The 19,724-nt window shown below is 41.6% G+C and overlaps 2 protein-coding genes across 6 annotated transcripts; one reads left to right on the forward strand and one right to left on the reverse strand.

The window, feature by feature from the left end:
• Positions 1-17: 17 nt before the first annotated feature.
• rpl12 (ribosomal protein L12) lies at positions 18-3,908 on the forward strand. The gene is made up of 7 exons (XM_048558856.2): positions 18-169; positions 1,421-1,494; positions 1,588-1,686; positions 2,602-2,683; positions 3,091-3,177; positions 3,662-3,774; positions 3,861-3,908. The coding sequence occupies exons 1-7, from the start codon at positions 133-135 to the stop codon at positions 3,864-3,866; spliced, it is 498 nt and encodes a 165-aa protein (XP_048414813.1). The 5' UTR covers positions 18-132; the 3' UTR covers positions 3,867-3,908.
• On the reverse strand, positions 1,738-18,144 carry pole3 (polymerase (DNA directed), epsilon 3 (p17 subunit)). 5 transcript variants are annotated; one of them, XM_048558858.2, is made up of 5 exons: positions 18,090-18,144; positions 15,666-15,745; positions 14,915-15,000; positions 10,249-10,367; positions 1,738-5,470 (listed from the first exon to the last, which is right to left on the reverse strand). In XM_048558858.2, exons 2-5 carry the CDS (start codon positions 15,729-15,731, stop codon positions 5,286-5,288), a joined length of 456 nt encoding a protein of 151 aa, XP_048414815.1. In that variant the 5' UTR covers positions 15,732-15,745; positions 18,090-18,144; the 3' UTR covers positions 1,738-5,285. The 5 variants fall into 5 exon arrangements, with proteins under 5 accessions (XP_048414815.1, XP_048414818.1, XP_048414817.1 ...); XM_048558861.1 differs by having other exon boundaries at positions 18,068-18,091; XM_048558860.1 differs by lacking the exon at positions 18,090-18,144 and adding an exon at positions 17,922-18,053.
• Between the last annotated feature and the right edge of the window lie 1,580 nt (positions 18,145-19,724).

Here is a 19,724-nt window from a genome sequence, read left to right on the forward strand (position 1 = left end):
ATATAAAACAGTGAGCGGCCGTGTTCTTTCTCTTCAGTTGCTGCTGTCGGTAACGGTGTAACTTGTCTTCGGTCGTCCCGATTCTGGGTTCATCCGACACCGAAACCGCCTGTCGCCGCAGTAACCGCGAGGATGCCTCCCAAATTCGATCCCAACGAGGTTAAAATCGGTGTGTACTCAGAGGGTGGGGAGGCTGCAGGGCCTGGGTTAGGGGTGGGGAGGCCTTGAGTTTAGGCCTGGGCACGTGTCCTGCGTGTCACCGCGGATCCTGGGCCGCTGGTTGCGGGCTGCCCCCGGCCATCCCCGGGTAAGTGTCTCACCGTTCATGGTTTGGCAACAATGAGGTTACTCCTATTGTGTTCTTGTTGTTCTCCGCTTCAACTAAGTGCGGTTACACTGTCACGATCTGGACGCGCTGCACTAATTCCCTTTTACTGTATTGTGGTTGATGTGTTTCTCTTTCCTTATCGAATTAATTCACTCACGTGGGAAATGCTTGATAAATCCTAGCCTGTGGGTTTTTAACCGTGCCTATCGCACAAAGACATGCGGCAGGCTGGTTGTCAAAACACCCGTGTTCTCAAAGTTTTATGTGGCTTTATAAGTGGTGGGTAGTAAGTAGTACTTGTCCGTGCAATGGGTTAAACCACTTTTGTAGTGCCTTCGGTGTCCCATTTAGGTTGTATGTGGGACAGGGTTAAGACAAGCTGCTTCACTCAAGTTATGTTGTGGCTGTATGGTCATGAAGTTAAGCTGTGGACTGGTTTGGAAAATGGAGTTGTGGAGTTCATTACAGCTATGCTGTGGAGCAAGCTCGAGTCGATTTGTCCTGTGTCTGTATATACACTGTGTCTTGTAGGTCCTGAAATACACTGTTACTCCCACCATTGGCAAGAAAAGTAAAAGATCTTTTTGGGGTTCAATGACTCTATAATGATATCTGATATCATGTTTGTGTTACTGATACCAAAAAGAGCCTTTGTTTTTCTTTACAGTGGTGGGATTAACAGTCTACTTCACCTTTAACTCACTCGTACATCCTGTCTGGACAGCTGATGATTCTCTTTTTCTTAAACTCCAAGATTGTTTTTAAACAGTGACACTTAATTGCATTGAATTTAATGTGAGCCAAACCTGAAAGCAGTTCCTGCTTAAAATGTTTGATTCAGGACTAAAGTGTTTAGTCTTCAGTGGGAGGAGTTTTTGTCTGGGGAGCTAGTGGCAACAGTTTTGAGATTGATCAGAAGCTTTTGATCACTTTAAAGGTTATATAGTTGGAGAACACTTTGCAAAGGCTTGATTTTTACAAAATGCTAACTGAGCCTAAAATCCACACTACAAGATGGAATTAGTGAGTCTCAATGAATTCATGTGTTGGCAGTTTATAAAGCATGTCTGACTGTCTTTTGTGTATATGCAGTGTACCTCAGATGTACTGGGGGTGAAGTTGGTGCTACCTCGTCACTGGCTCCCAAGATTGGCCCACTGGGTCTGGTGAGTCTTTCCTCTTGTCTTGATACGGATTTCAGATTGCTAGCAAATCTTTTTAAATAATCATGTATGCTGTTTTCTGCTTTCTTTGCTCAGTCTCCTAAGAAAGTAGGTGATGATATTGCCAAGGCTACAGGTGATTGGAAAGGACTCCGTATCACTATCAAGCTGACTATCCAGAACCGACAGGCACAGGTATGAGGAGGAAAGTGTCTGTGTCTGGATTAACTGCTTTTACAGTTGTAGTAATAAAAGTAAATTGATTTGTTTATCATAGCCTGCTGAAAAAATTACAGCACCTCTTGGGGCTTCCAAGAACTTAGGACATGTATAACAAGATAATGTTGTGACTAGTACAATGTTGAGTTAATGTCTGAAGTACTTAGGCTTTTTTGTTCTTTTGTCCAATTGGGAGTAGGATCCCTTTCTATTTTCTCTGCCAGTGGTTGACCACCCCTCTAGGAAGAGGTATGCCCAGAAAACAAGTAGTGTAGGACTTGACCTTCATCTTTTAACCTACAATCAACAATATGCAGTTCCATGACAATGCTTCAGTAATTGGTATGGTGTAGTTAAACATGTACAATTCAAAGTAAGTCTCAGTCAGGGCAGCTGTTGCCTTGACCTTCTAATATGTGTAGAGCAGGTTTTGTGCATCAGGCTTTGTCATGTAATAACCTGGGAAAATTATGCAGCTTGATGTTTTATCCTGATTCAACTTTTAGCTGTTGAGCAAGCCAGACAATGCATGTGGCTTGAGGGAGTGGAAAAGGTGTTGTACCTGAATCTATCCCTACTCCAACGGTCAACCTAGAAGTGGTGCTTACTGAGCATTTGACTGGTTTTAACTGTTGCTTTTTGCATTGGTCAGAATGGTTTTCTGCATGTTCTAGGTGGAAAATGTTTAAATATCCCTGCTTGGGATCTGGGGGCAATGATCGTTGAACTCTTGTACAATGTGTGTTGAACATGGGGATGTAGTTGAGCAAACAGCAAGTGACAGTGCAAATGGATGAAATGCTGAGGCTGAGAATGTAAAAGTCTTGCAGTTTTGTTTTAAGCTGTTATTGCTGCATCTTGCATTGACATCTGTATTTTTATTCATTTTAGATTGAGGTTGTGCCATCTGCTTCTGCCCTCATCATCAAAGCACTGAAGGAGCCTCCCCGAGATAGGAAGAAGCAAAAGAACAGTAAGTCACTTTGCAGGATTTTGGTGAGGGTCTGGTGCTTCCATTTGACACTTGTGTCATTTTTATGATAAAAGCTTAGCAGTGAACACTGTCCCTGCATTCAGTTTTAAGTATCTAATCATGCAAGAGGATCACTTGCTTTCTACCTGTCCCTTAAACAGGCAGTTGCCCTGCCAATGCCTTATCTGGAATTCTGGACACTTGGGATCTTGCTCTCATAGGAATGGCTAGCATTTGGCTTATTACTTTCTCCCTTGCTATGGCATAAGTTGTAAATCCCTGCAGTTGAAATCTGAAACTAAATTGGGTCTGTTCTTTCAACAGTGAATTTTCCTGCTGGTGGTCCACTTGGTCTGTTGTCAGTAAGCAGGACTCTGTATTGATGAGTGATGTTTTCTCCTTTCTAGTCAAACACAGTGGCAGCATTACCTTTGACGAAGTAGTTGCTATTGCTCGTCAAATGAGGCACCGTTCTCTGGCCAGGGAACTTTCAGGTGGGTACTGACTGACAGTGTATTATGTAGTGCATGTACTAGTATAATCAAGTTTGAGACCATACTTAGGCTAAGTATGTGAAGGGGTTTTCATTGGTAATGTTTTCAAAGGACTTCCAACTAAACCACCCAGCATGTTTAATATGGCAGCCAGTTGTTTGAGGCTATGCCAACTCCTGTCCAACACTGTTGGACAGTCCATGAGATTTGTGGGGAAATGGGAAGGTTACACAGTTGGAAAATGTCACTGGCACCTGTTCCTTGGTGTATGGGAAGTGCCAGTTGGTGAAGCCTGAGTGCCCCTCATGTTTGTGGGAGTTGGAGCAAATGTAATATTCAACCATTCTAATGAATTAAGGTTTTAATGACATTTGATCTGAAAAATTAACTTAAGAACAAGTTATGTTTGACTTTTTTACCAGTGTATCAGCATTAATGATAGATTAATGGAATAGGTAATACCACTCTTGCTTTCAACCCACAGGAACTGTCAAGGAAATTCTGGGAACTGCACAGTCCATTGGCTGCAACATTGATGGCAAACACCCTCACAGTGTGATTGAGGATATCAACCAGGGCAAGATTGAAGTTCCTTCAGTAAGTTTTTTTTTTGCTTGTCATGCTATTTTGATTTCTAACCTTTTGGTTTTACAAAATTGTTGACATTCTCTTTCTTCCAACAGGAATAAAATGGAGGTGCCAACTTTCCAAATAAAGCATTTTTAAAAGTGCTGGTGTTTGAATCTGTTTTCTTGAACAAGTAGTACCCAAGTGTGGCCAGAAACTGGGGGTGGAAATCACTGCATAAACTAATTTTCTGGAACAATAGCTCATCCTGTGATTAGGGCTATGTTGGTTTTTGCCCCATGTACAATAACTTATACTTGGGTGAGGTGAAGTTAGATTAGAATTCAGCATGCAGTTAAACCAGCTTTTATGACCATGTTATATCTGCACATGCACTCTAATGGATTTTGGTTATGGCAACCTGAAACTGCTGTAGCTTAGTGTGACTTGTATGGCCTCATTACACAGCAATCTTTAACAGACAAGATTGTGAGGAGAATTACAACTCAAATTGTGTATTAAAATTTACAACTAGAGCATCTTGCAACTCAACATTTTAAAAAGGCTGGCATTCTTTTCTTGGACATTCAGCCAACATGGCCTTTAACTACTGCACATGGATCTTGGAGATGACTGTCTGTCTAAACTCTTCCTGCTACTAGTAAAATGAAGAGAGAATTTTCACAAGTTTAAGTCAAATCAATTCCTGGAATTTGATTGTTGGTTTCTTTCTTTGTTAGGAAAGGCATTTAGTTTAAGGAATTTTAGTTGTGATTGCAGTTTGGCATAGCCATTAAACTTGAGTTATACTACCAGCTAGTGGCACTTGTTTGGCTTCACCTTAAGCAGCAGAGGCTACTGCTACTCAGTCCTTCAAGCCTGCTGTTACATTCTTTAAGAACATACTTTACCCATACAGCAACTTTAAAAGGAAAAGTTTTTTAAACAGCTACTTTGACTTAAGGAATACAGCTAAATTTGATTTCTTTCCCTAGCAAGCAACTGTCTCTCTGACTTGAATACAAGTACACCAACAGTGAAGTAGGGTTGAAATGTCTACTTCCCCTCAGCTGGCCTAAAAGTTGTAGCTCAATTACCCATTGAGTGCAAACACTGAAATCTCTAACCTGACCATTACCTTTTCCCAGCTATCTAATGATAGCCAACTTTCTAAGGTTGGGTTGAGTCAAACACTTTTTTTAACCTCCCTGATAAAAGGTAGTCTACTTCCACCACTAAACTAGTTTAGTGCTGGAGAACATCAGAAATGCGCAATGCAAGAGTGGGTTTTTTGAATAAATTATTCAAAATTTGAATTTTACAAAAACATTACTCAGGTTAGCAAAATAAAGTTTGTTGTGCAAACTATACAAAAACAGCCAGCAGCATACAGCTCCAGCACTGTCTTCCTGTTCTCCCAATGTAATAATGCCCTAAAACAGGGCTGTGGAAGTATAGGGGTAATCTTTGCAATAGGAGGTCAATCTGCAAACAGCTTTGTGCTCATTCTCCCTTAGTCACATGGGTAGCATTCACAGCTGTCAGTTTTCTACATCATCATCTTCGTTTTCCATCTCCTTTTGATCATCATCTACCATTTTCACCTCTTCACTGTCTTCCTCATTCTCCTCTTCCTTACTCTTGTCTTGTTCTTCATTCTCTGACTTTTTATCTTTCTTCTTCTGTTCTGAAGCTTCTTTTTTCCCTTTCTGCTCTCGCTTGTAAACTAGAAAATAAGAACAATCATGAATAGATTAATTAATTTCCACCACTTTAGCAAATCCATTATGGGAGGGGAAAATGGATCCATTTTCCATCTGAATGCTGAAAACAACAAGTGATTAAAGGACTAGATACCAAAAATAAATTTGGAGATTGGAAATGTAATTTTGTTGTTTCATGAACAACTTCTACGATAAGCAAGAAATTCTCATTGCCTATTTACCCACACTTAAGTGATGGCATATTAATTGTAGGGAGACTAAGGAAGTCAAGAAATCACAATAGTCTAAACTACACTCTTGTGTTAGTCTACCTACAGTGCTGCAAGCAGCTCATTCATATTTTTACAGATGCACCACTTTGCTTCAACCCCTCCACTAGATCTATGGCTCTACAAGAATGGGATGCCATACTACAGGGGAGGGGTGGGGGTGAAAAACACTTACCTCACTTGTCATACCAACTGAATTTTGCTTGGGATTTATCTGAAGCACCTGTCCAAGAACATGGCTATTTTAAGTCAAGAGATTATTGTTCCACTGATTTACATAAAACTGGTGGGGAGCACAAAATTAGGGAACATCAAGACAAAAGTCATCAATAAACCCTCGTGCAGAATTTCAGGAAAATATCCTTATCTATTAAATGGTTAGAATGTGAACACACTAATTGACACTTGCTGAAGACCATCTCGAACATGTACCATATTTTGCAGATCAAATTATTTACTCTAGCTGCACGCAAAAGATCTATGACAGTGCCCACTAATTCTAGACTCTCCATCAGCAGGCTCACTATCTCACTGTTAATCCTGACCATAGATTTGCATGTGAGGTATAACATTTTCCATACTAGCCTTGGTACATGGAGTCTCACAGGTAAAAGATGGATCTAGGAACATAGCTGTGGAAAGGGACAGTATAATTAGCAGATATTGTTCTCCACAGCTGTAACCAGGAGTCCCAAAGGGTGTGAGATCTGTCCGGTAGCAGGGTTAAGGACACTGCCTCTGACTGAAGAACTGGAAGAGGATCCAGTTGTTTGTCACCAACAGTGGCAGGACTAAAAAGAACGTTTTGCTTAAAGATTCAACAGTTATGAGCTAAATAAAAAAGTAGAACCCCCAAGGTAATGATCTCTAGATTGCTACCTTGAGCCACAGACAAACTGGCATTGAGAAAACAAAGTCGTTAACTGTATGGTTCAAAGATTTTTGTGGGCAGAAGAGCTTTCAGTTCGTTGGTAACTAGCACCAGTACTGGAGTAGAAAGGAGCTGTTCTGCAGGAATGGACTTCACATGAACCATGGATAATGGGAACTGCGGATGCTGGAGAATCCGAGATAACAAAGCGTGGAGCTGGATGAACACAGCAGGCCAAGCAGCATCGTAGGAGCACAAAAGCTGACGTTTCGGGCCTAGACCCTTCATCAGAAAAGGCTTTTCTGATGAAGGTTCTAGGCCTGAAACTTCAGCTTTTGTGCTCCTACGACGCTGCTTGGCCTGCTGTGTTCATTCAGCTCCACACTGTTGTTTCACATGAACCATGCTGGACGAGTGGCGTACCGTCACATCAAATAACCATGGGCTATAAAGAGGCTTCAAATTAATGGGGCAGTGGAAGAGGGAAAATTCTAGGCTAGACGATACGGCAGCATTACAGGGCACAGTGATACCTAGTGTGGGACAGTGCATACAAACATGGAAAACAGCAATTAATAGCGTTAAATGGAAAAATGGCACAATTAATGGGTCTGTACTTGAATGCACATAGTATTCAGAACAAAATGTTTGAATTTACTGCACAAATACAGGTTAACAGGCATGATCCTAGGGTCAATACAGCATCATGGTTACAACGAGTGCAGCGTTGGGAACTATATATTCAGGGGTGTGAGTTTTTTTTGAAACATCAGAAGAAAAAGGAAGTGGGGTGGCATTGGCATGGTTGTACAGGATAGAATAAATGTGACAGCAAGAGACAATCTTGAACTGAAAAGTGCTGAATCAATGTGTGTGTGGAGAAACGAAAAATGGGAAAGAAGATACTAGTAGTCTATAGTCCCTCTAACAGTAGCTATACAATGGGATAGAATAAATCAGGAGATAATCAGGGGTTGTAACAAAAGCAATACATTAATCATGGGTGTCTTTAATCTTCATATAGATTAGGATACATCAGTAGAGAAAGCCATAAGGAAGAAATCAGAATACAGATGGAACAACTTCCTGAAACAATATGTGGTAGATCCAACCAGAAATCAGGCTATTTTGGATCTGTTGTGCAATAAGGCAGATTTAAAAAATCATACAAAGTAAAAGAACACCTAGGAAACTGTGACCAGAATTTAGCATTCAACTGGAGAGAGGAGAAAACTTGGGTCAGAGAAAGCTGTGCTAAGTTTAAATACGAGCAATTTCATGAGAATGAGGACAGTTGTTTGGAGTGGACTGAGAAAGGAATTTAGTAGAAAATTCTATTACAGAAACTTGGTTGAGAGAAGGGCAGGCCTGGTGGTTCAATGTTCCAGGCATGATAGAGACAGATGTAAATGGGGTGGGGAAGAATGCATTACTGATTAAGGAGAATGTCACAGCTGCGCTGAGAGGACATTTCTGATTGGTCATCCAGCAAGGCCATATGGGTAGAACTCAGATATAAGAAAGGTGTAATCACTATGATAGATTTGTACTATAGGCCTCCCAATAGCCAAAGGATCAGATATGTAGGCAGATTATAGAAAAGTCATCTGGGACCCTCTTACTATCTAGGGATTAGATGGGGTTAAGGTGGTAGAGAAGGCATATAGCAAGCTTGTCTTCAATCAAATCATTGAGTATAAAAGTTTACAAGTCACATCGCAGCTGTATAAAACCTTAGTTAGACCACATTTGGAGAATTGTACGCAGTTCTGGTCATCAGATTATAAAGAATGTGGAGGCTTTGGAAAGGGTGCAAAAGAGGTTTACCAGGATGTTGCCTGGATTGAAGTGCATTAGCTATAAAGGAGAGATTGTACAAACCTGAATTGTTTTTGCTAGATTGTCAAAGGTAGTTTCTTCAGAGTTTAGGACCAGAGAGCATAATCTCAGAATAAGTGGTCACACATTGAAGATAGATATTAGAAATTTCTTCAATCAGATAGTACTGAATCTGTGGAATTTTTTAAAAAAAAAATCAGACAGCTGTTGAGCCCAGATCATGAAGTGTATTCAAGACTGAGATCAGCAGATACTTATTCAGTGAGAGAATCAAGGGGAAAAGGCAGGAAAGCGGAGTTGAGGATTATCAAATCAGCCATGATCCCATTGAATGGTGGAGCAGAATCAATGAGCTCAATGGTCTATTTCTGTTCCGAAGTCTAAGCCTTCTAAGTGAGGGGCAGCTTTCTATTAGTCTTTTTGTCAGTTTTCTAGATCTATTCATGATCTCATGGATACCTGCTGTTTCTAGCTTTTCACTGTTAGAAAGTGTTTTGATCCAGATTTCTTAAATTCAAAGTGGATGATCTTATATTTGCACACATTAAAATGCATCTGGCACATTTATCCACTTAAATCTAGTTTTGTGCCTTATCTACACTATTTACATAACACTTACACTGATATTTCTTGTTTCTGACTTAAATTTTTGAGAAATTTCTAATCAGGTTCATTAGAACATAGCCTGACCTTTACAAATCCAAAACCACCAAGGAACTATGGATGCTGAAAATCTGACTAAAACACAAATTGCTTGAGAAACTCAGGTCTATCAGCATACGTGCAGAAAAAGTAGAGTTAACGTTTCAGGTCAGTTAACTGTTTTCTCTTCATAGATCTTTACAAATCTGTGCTAGTTCCTTCTTATCAACTGAAATTATCAAAATGTTCAGATACTTCACTATTAATTAGATTCCATCAATTTTCTGACAGTTGTTAGACTAATTGGCATTAAATTTCATTTGTGGGGTGACCAAAGAGTCAGCCCCACAAAAGTACTGGAAAGAAATGGTGAGTTGCTCTTTCAAAAACTGGTTGCTTTCTTCTTGTGCTTGCTGGTGACTAGAAGGATTAGTAAAAATCAGTCTGTGATTGGAAGACTGAGGTGAGTGGTGGTGATCAGCAAGATGAAGAAAGCAGGAGAGGAGACGATCAGGCAGGTGAAAAAGGCCAGAGGGCCTGGGGGAACTGAAGCTTCAAAGTGGAGAGATGAACCGCAAGGGTTCACAGGCTAGAATGTGGGAAGGTTGGACAGATGAATCAGCACCCTCCACAAGTCTTTTTAAGTGCACACGTACAAATTTTAGCACTGCAAACTGCACATGTGCTGGTGTCAGCAAACACAACCTTATAAAATAGTATAAAAGATCTTTGAAACATTGCATTGTTGAAGAAGTCTTCTGGTTTACCAGTAGAGATTCTCTTCCCACCTGGTGTAAAATAAATACTGCTTGGCATTGATGTTAGAACAAAAAACTAAGTTGAGAGGTGATTTAAACTACTCCACAACACAAGGATTTATGGGGAATTGTGAGAGCAAATTGACCACTGACCCATTTTGAAACTGTACTCAGGCTGCATAGTACCTATTCACTTGTACTGTGCACCACTTTTCATTTCACATTAAACGATGTCTCCAATCTTAAAAAAAGTTTCAGCATTAAAAAACTAGATTTTTGAATTACGGTTGACATCCAGTCCCCAGTTAAGCATGTAAAATGGTGACATCCACAAATGTACGTTAATTAAATGTCAATGCAACTAGTTCGATAGTCTAAACAGTGCATCATAGATTCCTCACCTTCCAATGCATCTTTCAGTGGGGTTATAAAGCGATCAAACTCCATCTCTTCCATTGCCGCAAGCACATCAGAGGCACTCAGTGTTTTCCTCTTGCTCTTCATTGCAAAGTTATTCGCACTGGGAAGATACAGACTTTAATGCACCTCTTTATATTTACATTCAATAAAGCTCTTAACACATTATCCCATAAACTTTGATCAACTTCTAAGAGCATTTACAGAACTCTTGCAACATTAGACAGACCTGAGAACTAACATAATGCTCCCAGTAAGTACTAGACAGACTGTAAATACTTCTCCAACTTTCAACAAGACTCTCATACTCAGGCACCTGAGTGCATCTGTGCTTTAGCTATTCAAAAATGAACTAGTGCCCATACACTGACAACTTTTCTTCCATCCTCGAGAACATCTCCAGAATAATGTTTTTCATTCACAGAATGTGAGCATCACTGGTAAAGATTGCATTGATTGCCCATCACTGACTGTTCTTGAGGAAGTGGTAGTTGAGCTGGCTTCTTGCAGACAATCAAAGTCTTGTCTGCCATCTGAAACAGCCTAGCAAGTAAGAGTCAATTACGTCATTGTGGGTATGGAGTCTCACGTAGACCTCGACGGCAGATTTCCTCCCCAAATAAAAGGAAGTTTTGAGTGAGATGGGTTTCATGACAATCCAACAGTTTTTCAGTCATGACTTCTGGGACTAGCTAATTATTTCAAATATGTTTAATTGAAATTAAAGTTCCCAGCTGCTATGGGTTTAGAACCTAAATTTCTGAATTGATGAAATACAATTTTATTTCAACTCAATGCAGGAATATAAAAAAAGACATTGTCTTTAGACCTTACCTCAAAATCCCTCTGCTGCTGACTCCATGCCCTCTACCTAGCTAATGCCTCATGCCAAATCACAACATTTGCAAGTTTGGCCTCCTATTTGACTTAGAACATCTGGCCTGAACTGTGATGTACAGGCCCTTCGGCCCACAATGTTGTGCCGAACGTTTACCCCAAATCTAAGGTCTATCTTACCTCCACCCCTCCCTTATACTATCATCCATATGCCGATGTAATAGCCACTTAAATGCCCCTAATGAGGCTGGCTCCACTACCCTCTCCAGCAATTCATTCCACACCCCTACTATTCTGAGTAAAGAACCTACCTCTGTCGTCTCACTCACTTTAAAACTATGCCCCCTCATAATAGCTACCTCCAGGAAAAAGTCTTTGGCTATCCACTCTATCTATACCTCTGATCATTTTGTACACCTCTATCAAGTCACCTCTCATCCTTCATCGTTCTAAAGACAAAAGCTCTAGCTCTCTCAACCTTTCCTCATAAGACCTTCCCTCCTTTCCAGGCAACATCCTGGTAAATCTCCTCTGCACTTTTTCTCCCATTGCTTCCACACCTTTTCTGTAATGAGACAACCAGAGCTGGGCACAATACTCCAGAGACAGTAGGAACTGCAGCTGCTGGAGAACCTGAGATAACAAGGGAATTTGTGTACGGAGCCTAAACAGACAGGAATGGTCCTTAATGAATACTTTTCTTTGGTATTCACAACTGAGGGGGTCCTAGTTGTTGGGGAGGCCAGTGTGAAAATTTTCTGAAGAAGGGTCTAGGCTCGAAACATTAGCATTTCTACTTCTCTGATGCTGCTTAGCCTGCTGTGTTCATCCAGCTCTACACCTTGTTATCTCATAATACTCCAGATGTGACTGAACCAGGGTCTTGTAAAGCTGGAGCATAACTTCATGACTCTTGAATTCAATCCCGCTATTAATGAAAGCTAACACGCCACACACTTTCTTAGCACCTCTATCCACCTCGGTGGCAGCTTTCAGGGAACTGTGGACACGAAACCATAGATGCCTCTGCTCCTCAACACTGCCAAGAATCTTTCCGTTAACCCTGTATTCTGCTTTCAAGTTTGTCCTTCCAAAATGAATCACCTCACACTTTTCAGGGTTAAACTCCATCTGCCACTTCTCAGCCCAGCTCCGCATCCTATCAATGTCCCTTTGAAACCTAGAACAGCCCTCCGCACTATCCACAACTCGAGCCACCTTCGTATCGTCTGCAAACTTACACTTCCACTCCTACATCCAAATCATTTACAAAAATCACAAATAGGAGGACCCAGAATGGATCCTTATGGTACACCACTTGTAACTGAGCACCATGTTGAATATTTTCTGTCCGCTTCCACCCTTTGTCTTCTAAGGGTCAGCCAATTCTGAATCTAATCTGCCACATTTCCCCCATCCCATGCCTCCCTACTTTCTGCATGAGTCTACCATGGGGAACCTTATCAAACACCTGACTTAAATCCATGTATACCACGTCCACTGCTCTACCTTCAAACACACGTTTAGTCACCTCTTCAAAAGAATTCAATAAGGTTTGTGAGGCATGATCTAGCTCTCACAAATCCATGCCAACTATCACGAATCAAACTGTGCCTATCCAATTGATCATAAATCCCATCTCTCAGAGCCCTTTCCAAAATCTTGCCTACCACTGAAGCAAGACAAACTGGCCTGTAATTTCTGGGGTTAACTCTATTCCCTTTTTTGAACAAGGAAATTACGTTTGCCTCTCTCAAATCTTAGGGCACAATACCTGTGGACAGTGAGAATGAAAAGATCATCGCCAAAGGCCCTACGATCTCTTCCTTCACTACTCATAGAATCCTTGGATAAATCCCATCAGGCCTGGGGGGCTGATCTATCTAAAGTTCCCCAAAATTCCCAGTACATCTTCCATACTAACATCCACTTCCTCTAGCCTACCAGCCTGTTTCACACTGTCCTCCCCTACAACTAGGTCCCTCTCAGTTGTGAATACCACAGAAAGTATTCATTAAGAGGACCTCTCCTGTCTGTTTAGGCTCCGTACACAAATTCCCTTAACAACCTTGATCGGCTCTACCCTTTCTCTGGTCATTCTCTCATTCCTCACGTACGTGTTAAAAGCCTTGGGGTTTTCCTTGATCCTAGCTGTCAAGGTTTTGTCATGCCCCCTTATAGCTCTCCTTAGCCCTTACTTCAGCTCCTTCCTGGCCAACTTGTACCCCTCTGGAGACTTTTCTGATCCATGTTTACTAAACCTCATAAGCGCATTCTTCTTCCTCTTGAGCTGAATTTTTAAACCAGATCTTATCAATCTTGAAAGTGGATTACTTTCATTTTCATAACGGTTCCCATCCCTAACCCAATCAGCGCCTCTCATGATTAACATAAATCTGTCACATCAGACCCTTGTGCTGGCCTCACATTCCATTAATGTAACTTGTACACAATTTTGTTGCCAAGTACAAAGAGTTTTTGCAACTCCATAACATGCTTACATAACATTTACTTATTTACACATAACCTCACATCTCTGTTGTATCTTCCAGCCCTTCCTGAACAGTGCTTTCCTCAGACTCTAACGTTTTGTGCAGCCCCTTTCTCCACTTCCATTGCAAGTACAATGTCTACTTTGGAACTTACTTGTAAAACTTTCTGCTCTTCAAGCTCTCTGCTCTTTGATAAGTTTCCTCAGAATTTTTAAGTCATTTATCTAAATTTCACCCATCCTGGTCTGTTAATTAGGAATATATTTCATTCATTTTGAGAGGCAAGGTGGGGATGGGAGGGTGAAAAAGTTTAAAGAGGCTATTTATGAAAGAAGGAGCCTTGAGTTGTCGTAGACCTGATCCGAGAGTAATATGTACTTTTGACTGAGGACAGTGAGGCATACTTAATGCAACCGAGCCACATGGAGTAGAAGTTGGGAACAGTATGAGAGAACATCATGGATGTGGGCCATCAAATGATTTTGAACAAACACTGCTTGCTCACCTGTCCCCACATCCCTAATCCTGAAACTCTTCTGACGAACGAAAAGCAAAGTACTGCACATTTGGTAAATCCGTACCAAAGACAGCAAACACTGAAATCATTGAGAGCAGGTCAGACTCCAGACAATCAAAAGACTTGTCGTCAGTCAAGGTTTTGGATGTTGAACCATTTATTAAAACTAAAAAGAAATTGATGAACTACGGAAATTACTAATGCAAATAGGGATGGGCAATGAATGCTGCCTAGCCACAACGCCCTCATCCCATTAATAAATAAAGAAAAAAAACACAGCAATGAGACCACAGCTGGATCTTCCATGATTTTACCAAATAGCAAATAGACTCGAACAGCTTATTCCTGCTCCTCATTTTTATGTTTGCTTAACTTTCCCTCATGACCGAAACTTGGGACCTAGTGTATTTCTCTATTTCTTCTACTTACCAAAAAGGCAAAAAAAAATCTTGAATTACCTCTGCTACCGAACACTTTGACAAGAATTTTTATTAATTATTTATCATATATTATTCTATAATTTTCTTGACTTTATAAAAGTTATGTTTACAGTTATAGCAAACTAGCAATACCCCTGAAATTTGCTCACTGATACCCTCCAAATCAGAGAAAATTGAAATGCAGACCCTATGCAAAAAGGTTTGATAAGCCTGGGCATTATACTAACGCTAGTTCTTTTATTCATTAAGCAGAGGCCCACATTTCAAAGACTTGGAAAAAAAGACTTTGCCATTATAGTAAAAAAGGATCTACATTAGAATTCTGGAAAACTGGACACTTTAATGCTCACATAGAATTTCTTACCATGAAGTTGCATAAAGAACAAAGACACTTGCCGCTCGGGATATTGCACTGCGGGCTTCCTTTGAGACGTTCACTCCATCTGGAAGCTAACAGAACAAATGGATTCATCCAATTGCATGTTCTCAGGTATAGGGACAACCTAGCTTTTGGGCATTAGTAATTTCCAAACAGAACATTATTTATTATTCACATAGCCAACATGTTGCAATAGCCTATATTTAAATTTAAGGAACTTACTACATTTTAACTGGGGCATTAACAATGAAGTGTGTGTTCTGGTACTTGACCATCCCCTGATAGCCAATTTCAAATTGTATGTGATATTATAAAAGCAATGTAAAGTGTGTCCTTGTATTGATTATTCACATCATTTCTCCAGATAACAAATGCTGCATTTATTCAAATTATCCTTACTAATAGAAACAGTTCTGAAGGGTCACTTGTCTCAAAACATCAACTCTGCTTTCTCTATTTATGCTTCCAGACCTACTGAGTTTCTCCAGTAATTTGTTTTTGTTTCAGATTTCCAGCATCCATTCATTGTTTTAACTTCAAATGGCAAAATTCTGTCAAGAAAAGTACTTCATTTTATAGTAACTAGTGAACAACTAAGCAGTGAGAATTTCTTTTTAATTCGGAAAATTTATTATCTATCAGATGTTATCATAAGGCATAAAAATATAGTTCACAATCTAGTAGAGTCAACCGCGCAAAATCTGTGATTACAGATGCTTGTCTAATTCACGCTCACCGCCTCTTTAATAATCCTAGTAATGACTGCATTTGGTAGATTCAAGTCTTCCGGTCTCTCAGCCATCTTTCTCACATAAACTACAAATACACAAACAATTCAGTTAGATGTGTTAAAGTCCAGGGCAGCTGAGACATTCCTCAACTCCAAAACTACCATAAAACTACCGGCCAAGATGTAATACCTTGGACAAAGGTCTCAGGAATATGGAAACCTTTGGATGCAAGGTAACATAAGCAATACATGTTTAGCAGTTTGGGCATAGAACATAGAACAGTACAGCACAGAACAGGCCCTTCAGCCCACAATGTTGTGCCGACCATTGATCCTCATGTATGCACCCTCAAATTTCTGTGACCATATACATGTCCAGCAGTCTCTTAAATGACCCCAATGACCTTGCTTCCACAACTGCTGCTGGCAACGCATTCCATGCTCTCACAACTCTCTGCGTAAAGAACCTGCCTCTGACATCCCCTCTATACTTTCCACCAACCAGCTTAAAACTATGACCCCTCGTGCTAGCCATTTCTGCCCTGGGAAATAGTCTCTGGCTATCAACTCTATCTATGCCTCTCATTACCTTGTATACCTCAATTAGGTCCGCTCTCCTCCTCCTTTTCTCCAATGAAAAGAGACCGAGCTCAGTCAACCTCTCTTCATAAGATAAGCCCTCCAGTCCAGACAGCATCCTGGTAAACCTCCTCTGAACCCTCTCCATTGACATCCCCACATCACCAGATGGTCTCAGGTATAAGTTTACCACATATCACTGAGGATACACTTAATACAGAGAATTCCAGACTGGGATGGTTCTACTGCATGAAAATGCCATATTCAGAAGGATTTTGCAGTGGGGATACTGCACTGGGATAAATTTATCATGGGTGTGCCTCTGTACTGGGGTTTTTTCACTATGGGTCAGATCTGTTACAAATTTGAAACACTGGATGCTGTACACATGGGGCAGGGTATCAAAGGGCTGCCAACGTACTTGTACAGTTGTCTTTTGCAAATCCAAAAATCATTTGGGAGATGGGAATTTTAAAAAACACAAAAATACAAAAGAATTCAGCTAAATTATTTAAAGGACAATTAAATATACACTAGCAGCTAGTTTTGAATTGTCAAAATAATTGTGACATATGACTCAAAAAATGTTAAAAAGAAAAACACTTTTTGCTGTCTGCTTACAACCAATGTTCTACTGTATACACTGAAACAGGCCTCTACTTCAGCACCTTTACTGCAGTATGCACGGCGCACTGAAGATTGTCTTAATGAACCATTAAACTGAGGACCCATCTGCCTGCGCACACAGGCACAAGATCCCTGACACTGTTCACAGAAGAGCGGAGAGACACAGTTAACTTTCCTCAGCAAACATCACTGAGAAAAAATTAACTGCTTCCATTGCTTTTTGTCAGTTCCAAATTAGTTGTTGACCTATACATACTTCAAAAATAACTGATGCACTGAGAAATACATTGGGATAGCCCAAGGAAGTGAAAGGATAACAAAAGTATAAACACTGCTCAATCTAAGTTGAGACACCTAACATGCATGTCTCTTCATCCACTTTTCAATCTAACGATCAATATTGATTTAGATTTTATCTAAGCCACCAACTCTGAAAGTGAATTCCATGTGACCACATTATACAAGATGTTTCTTCTGATCTATTGTTTATATTATTTAATTCACATGAATCTCCATGCTCACTCAAAGCCTCAACAGTAGTTACAATTCATGCAGCCCAACACTGTATAGGAACTTTACATTGGATCTTCATTAACCTTGGTAGTGATTCTACATTGAAAAGCTGGCCCAAACAAAAACAAGGCAGATATTTATTTAACAGTCTACACAATCTCCAAAAATTCCATGGGACTTTTCAGACAAAGAAGTGCAACCATCACAGCAAACTCCCACAAACACCAACGGGATAAATAACCAAAGATGCTGGTACAGAGATACATATTGAATAGGACATCAAGGATAGACCCTATTTTCTGTACTGGAAAACTGTGGCATTGAACATGACAGATGAAAGACGCCGTAATCCAAATTTGCCCCTCCGAAAATGCGTCACTGTCTCTCTGGGCTGCTAAACAACCGTACAATGGCCATCTAGTGTTACCGCGCTCCCTCAGCACTGACCCTCCGACAGTGCCCGCTCCCTCAGCACTGACCCTCCGACAGTGCCCGCTCCCTCAGCACTGACCCTCCGGCAGTGCCCGCTCCCTCAGCACTGACCCTCCGGCAATGCCCGCTCCCTCAGGTGGTCAGTTGCCCGGCTCTGCAGACGGCCTAGCCCCGTGCCCTGCCTGAACTGAACCGTCCACAGCCCGCCGCCATGACACTGAGCACCTCATTAGAATAACGGCCACCCACACTCTCACCCCGTCCCTCGCGCGCTCTCACCCGCCAGCAAAAGACGTCCGCAGCCTCCCGCAACCTTTCACCCCTGACCCCCTCCGGAACGCCTGATTGGACGGCTGCTGTGGCGCGTGAGCTCTACCCGCGTCATCTTCCCGCGCTTGGTTACCGAAGGCTGCGGCCTCCAGCCAGAGGCGCCGCCTAAAGGCGCTGGAGAGGAGTTTCACCGCTGCGTGAGTAGTAAGGAAAGTGGTCCAAATTACAAGTGTTATCTCCCAAACTAGTATACCCGGCACTAAGACACTGATCGCTCAAAACTAGCACTGCTGGGTAGGACGTATTCATATTGTCATGACCACGGGTCCCAACCTAAAGTACTGTTAATATTTTTAGCTCATAATTCCGAAGTGGATTTTAAAAGAGAGGCAATCCATAGGGCCATAAGTAGCTGCAGATGTAAATTAATTGACTGACTGGAGAGAAGGATAGCCATGGAATGTCGCACTTAAAGGTGGAAAGGGAACCTTAACCTTTTTCACATACATACAAGAATACACAAAGACAGGGATGTAAAAAGCCTGTTCACTCTGCCAGCATGTGCTCCAGAGGACCTAGGTTCTCGTGTGCCAGTGGGCTGACGTTCCCCTGTGTACGAAGCTCGAATTGAATGTCGGTGCTTTGCAATCATGGATAATGGGAACTGCAGATGCTGGAGAATCCAAGATAATAAAGTGTGAGGCTGGATGAACACAGCAGGCCAAGCAGCATCTCAGGAGCACAAAAGCTGACGTTTCGGGCCTAGACCCTTCATCAGAAAAGGGGGAGGGGGAGAGGATTCTGAAATAAATAGGGAGAGAGGGGGAGGCAATAGGTCAGTCCTGGGAGGACGGACAGGTCAAGGAGGCGGGATGAGATGGTACGTAGGAAATGGAGGTGCGGCTTGAGGTGGGAGGAAGGGATGGGTGAGAGGAAGAACAGGTTAGGGAGGCAGAGACAGGCTGGGCTGGTTTTGGGATGCAGTGGGGGGAGTGGAGATTTTGAAGCTTGTGAATGTTGCAGAAACAGCAACTCATATTCCGCTTGGGAACCCTGCAGCCCAATGGTATCAATGTGGACTTCACAAGCTTCAAAATCTCTCCTTCGCCCACTGCATCCCAAAACCAGCCCAGCCTGTCTCTGCCTCCCTAACCTGTTCTTCCTCTCACCTATCCCTTCCTCCCATCTCAAGCCACATCTCCATTTCTTACCTACTAACCTCATCCCACCTCCTTAACCTGTCCGTCCTCCCCAGACTGACCTATCCCGTCCCCACCTATGCTCTTCTCTCCACCTATCTTCTCCCCTCTCCATCTTCGGTCCGTCTCCCCATCTCTCCCTATTTATTTCAGAACCCTCTCCCCATCCCCCTCTCTGACAAAGGATCTAGGCCCGAAACGTCAGATTTTGTGCTCCTGAGATGCTGCTGGGCCTGCTGTGTTCATCCAGCTCCACACTTTGTTATCTTGCTTTGCAATCATTGTCTAGTTTAATCATTGCAGGTAAAGGGAACCTCTTAATCTGAGTGCTCATTACCAGTAGCTGGGTAGCCAGAGAAAAGTTTGAAAAGACAACAGAAGGACTATATCACCCTGAATGCCGTCATTCATCCACAATCAAAAGGAATCAGAAATACAGGATTTT

The sequence above is a fragment of the Stegostoma tigrinum genome, chromosome 29, assembly GCF_030684315.1.
Source record: "Stegostoma tigrinum isolate sSteTig4 chromosome 29, sSteTig4.hap1, whole genome shotgun sequence".
NCBI classification, from domain to species: domain Eukaryota; kingdom Metazoa; phylum Chordata; class Chondrichthyes; order Orectolobiformes; family Stegostomatidae; genus Stegostoma; species Stegostoma tigrinum.

What these genes read in the sequence shown, in the direction of transcription:
- rpl12 (XM_048558856.2), top strand. Translation starts at nt 133, where the DNA reads ATGCCTCCCAAATTCGATCCCAACGAGGTTAAAATCG. An exon ending in TCCCAACGAGGTTAAAATCG is followed by an intron (nt 170 to 1,420) that starts GTGTGTACTCAG and finishes GTGTATATGCAG; the next exon opens with TGTACCTCAGATGTACTGGG. An exon ending in TAGGAAGAAGCAAAAGAACA is followed by an intron (nt 2,684 to 3,090) that starts GTAAGTCACTTT and finishes TCTCCTTTCTAG; the next exon opens with TCAAACACAGTGGCAGCATT.
- pole3 (XM_048558858.2), bottom strand. Translation starts at nt 15,731, where the DNA reads ATGGCTGAGAGACCGGAAGACTTGAATCTACCAAATGCAGTCATTACT. An exon ending in GTTCTTTATGCAACTTCATG is followed by an intron (nt 10,368 to 14,914) that starts GTAAGAAATTCT and finishes GTATCTTCCCAG; the next exon opens with TGCGAATAACTTTGCAATGA. An exon ending in ACTGAAAGATGCATTGGAAG is followed by an intron (nt 5,471 to 10,248) that starts GTGAGGAATCTA and finishes CTTATTTTCTAG; the next exon opens with TTTACAAGCGAGAGCAGAAA.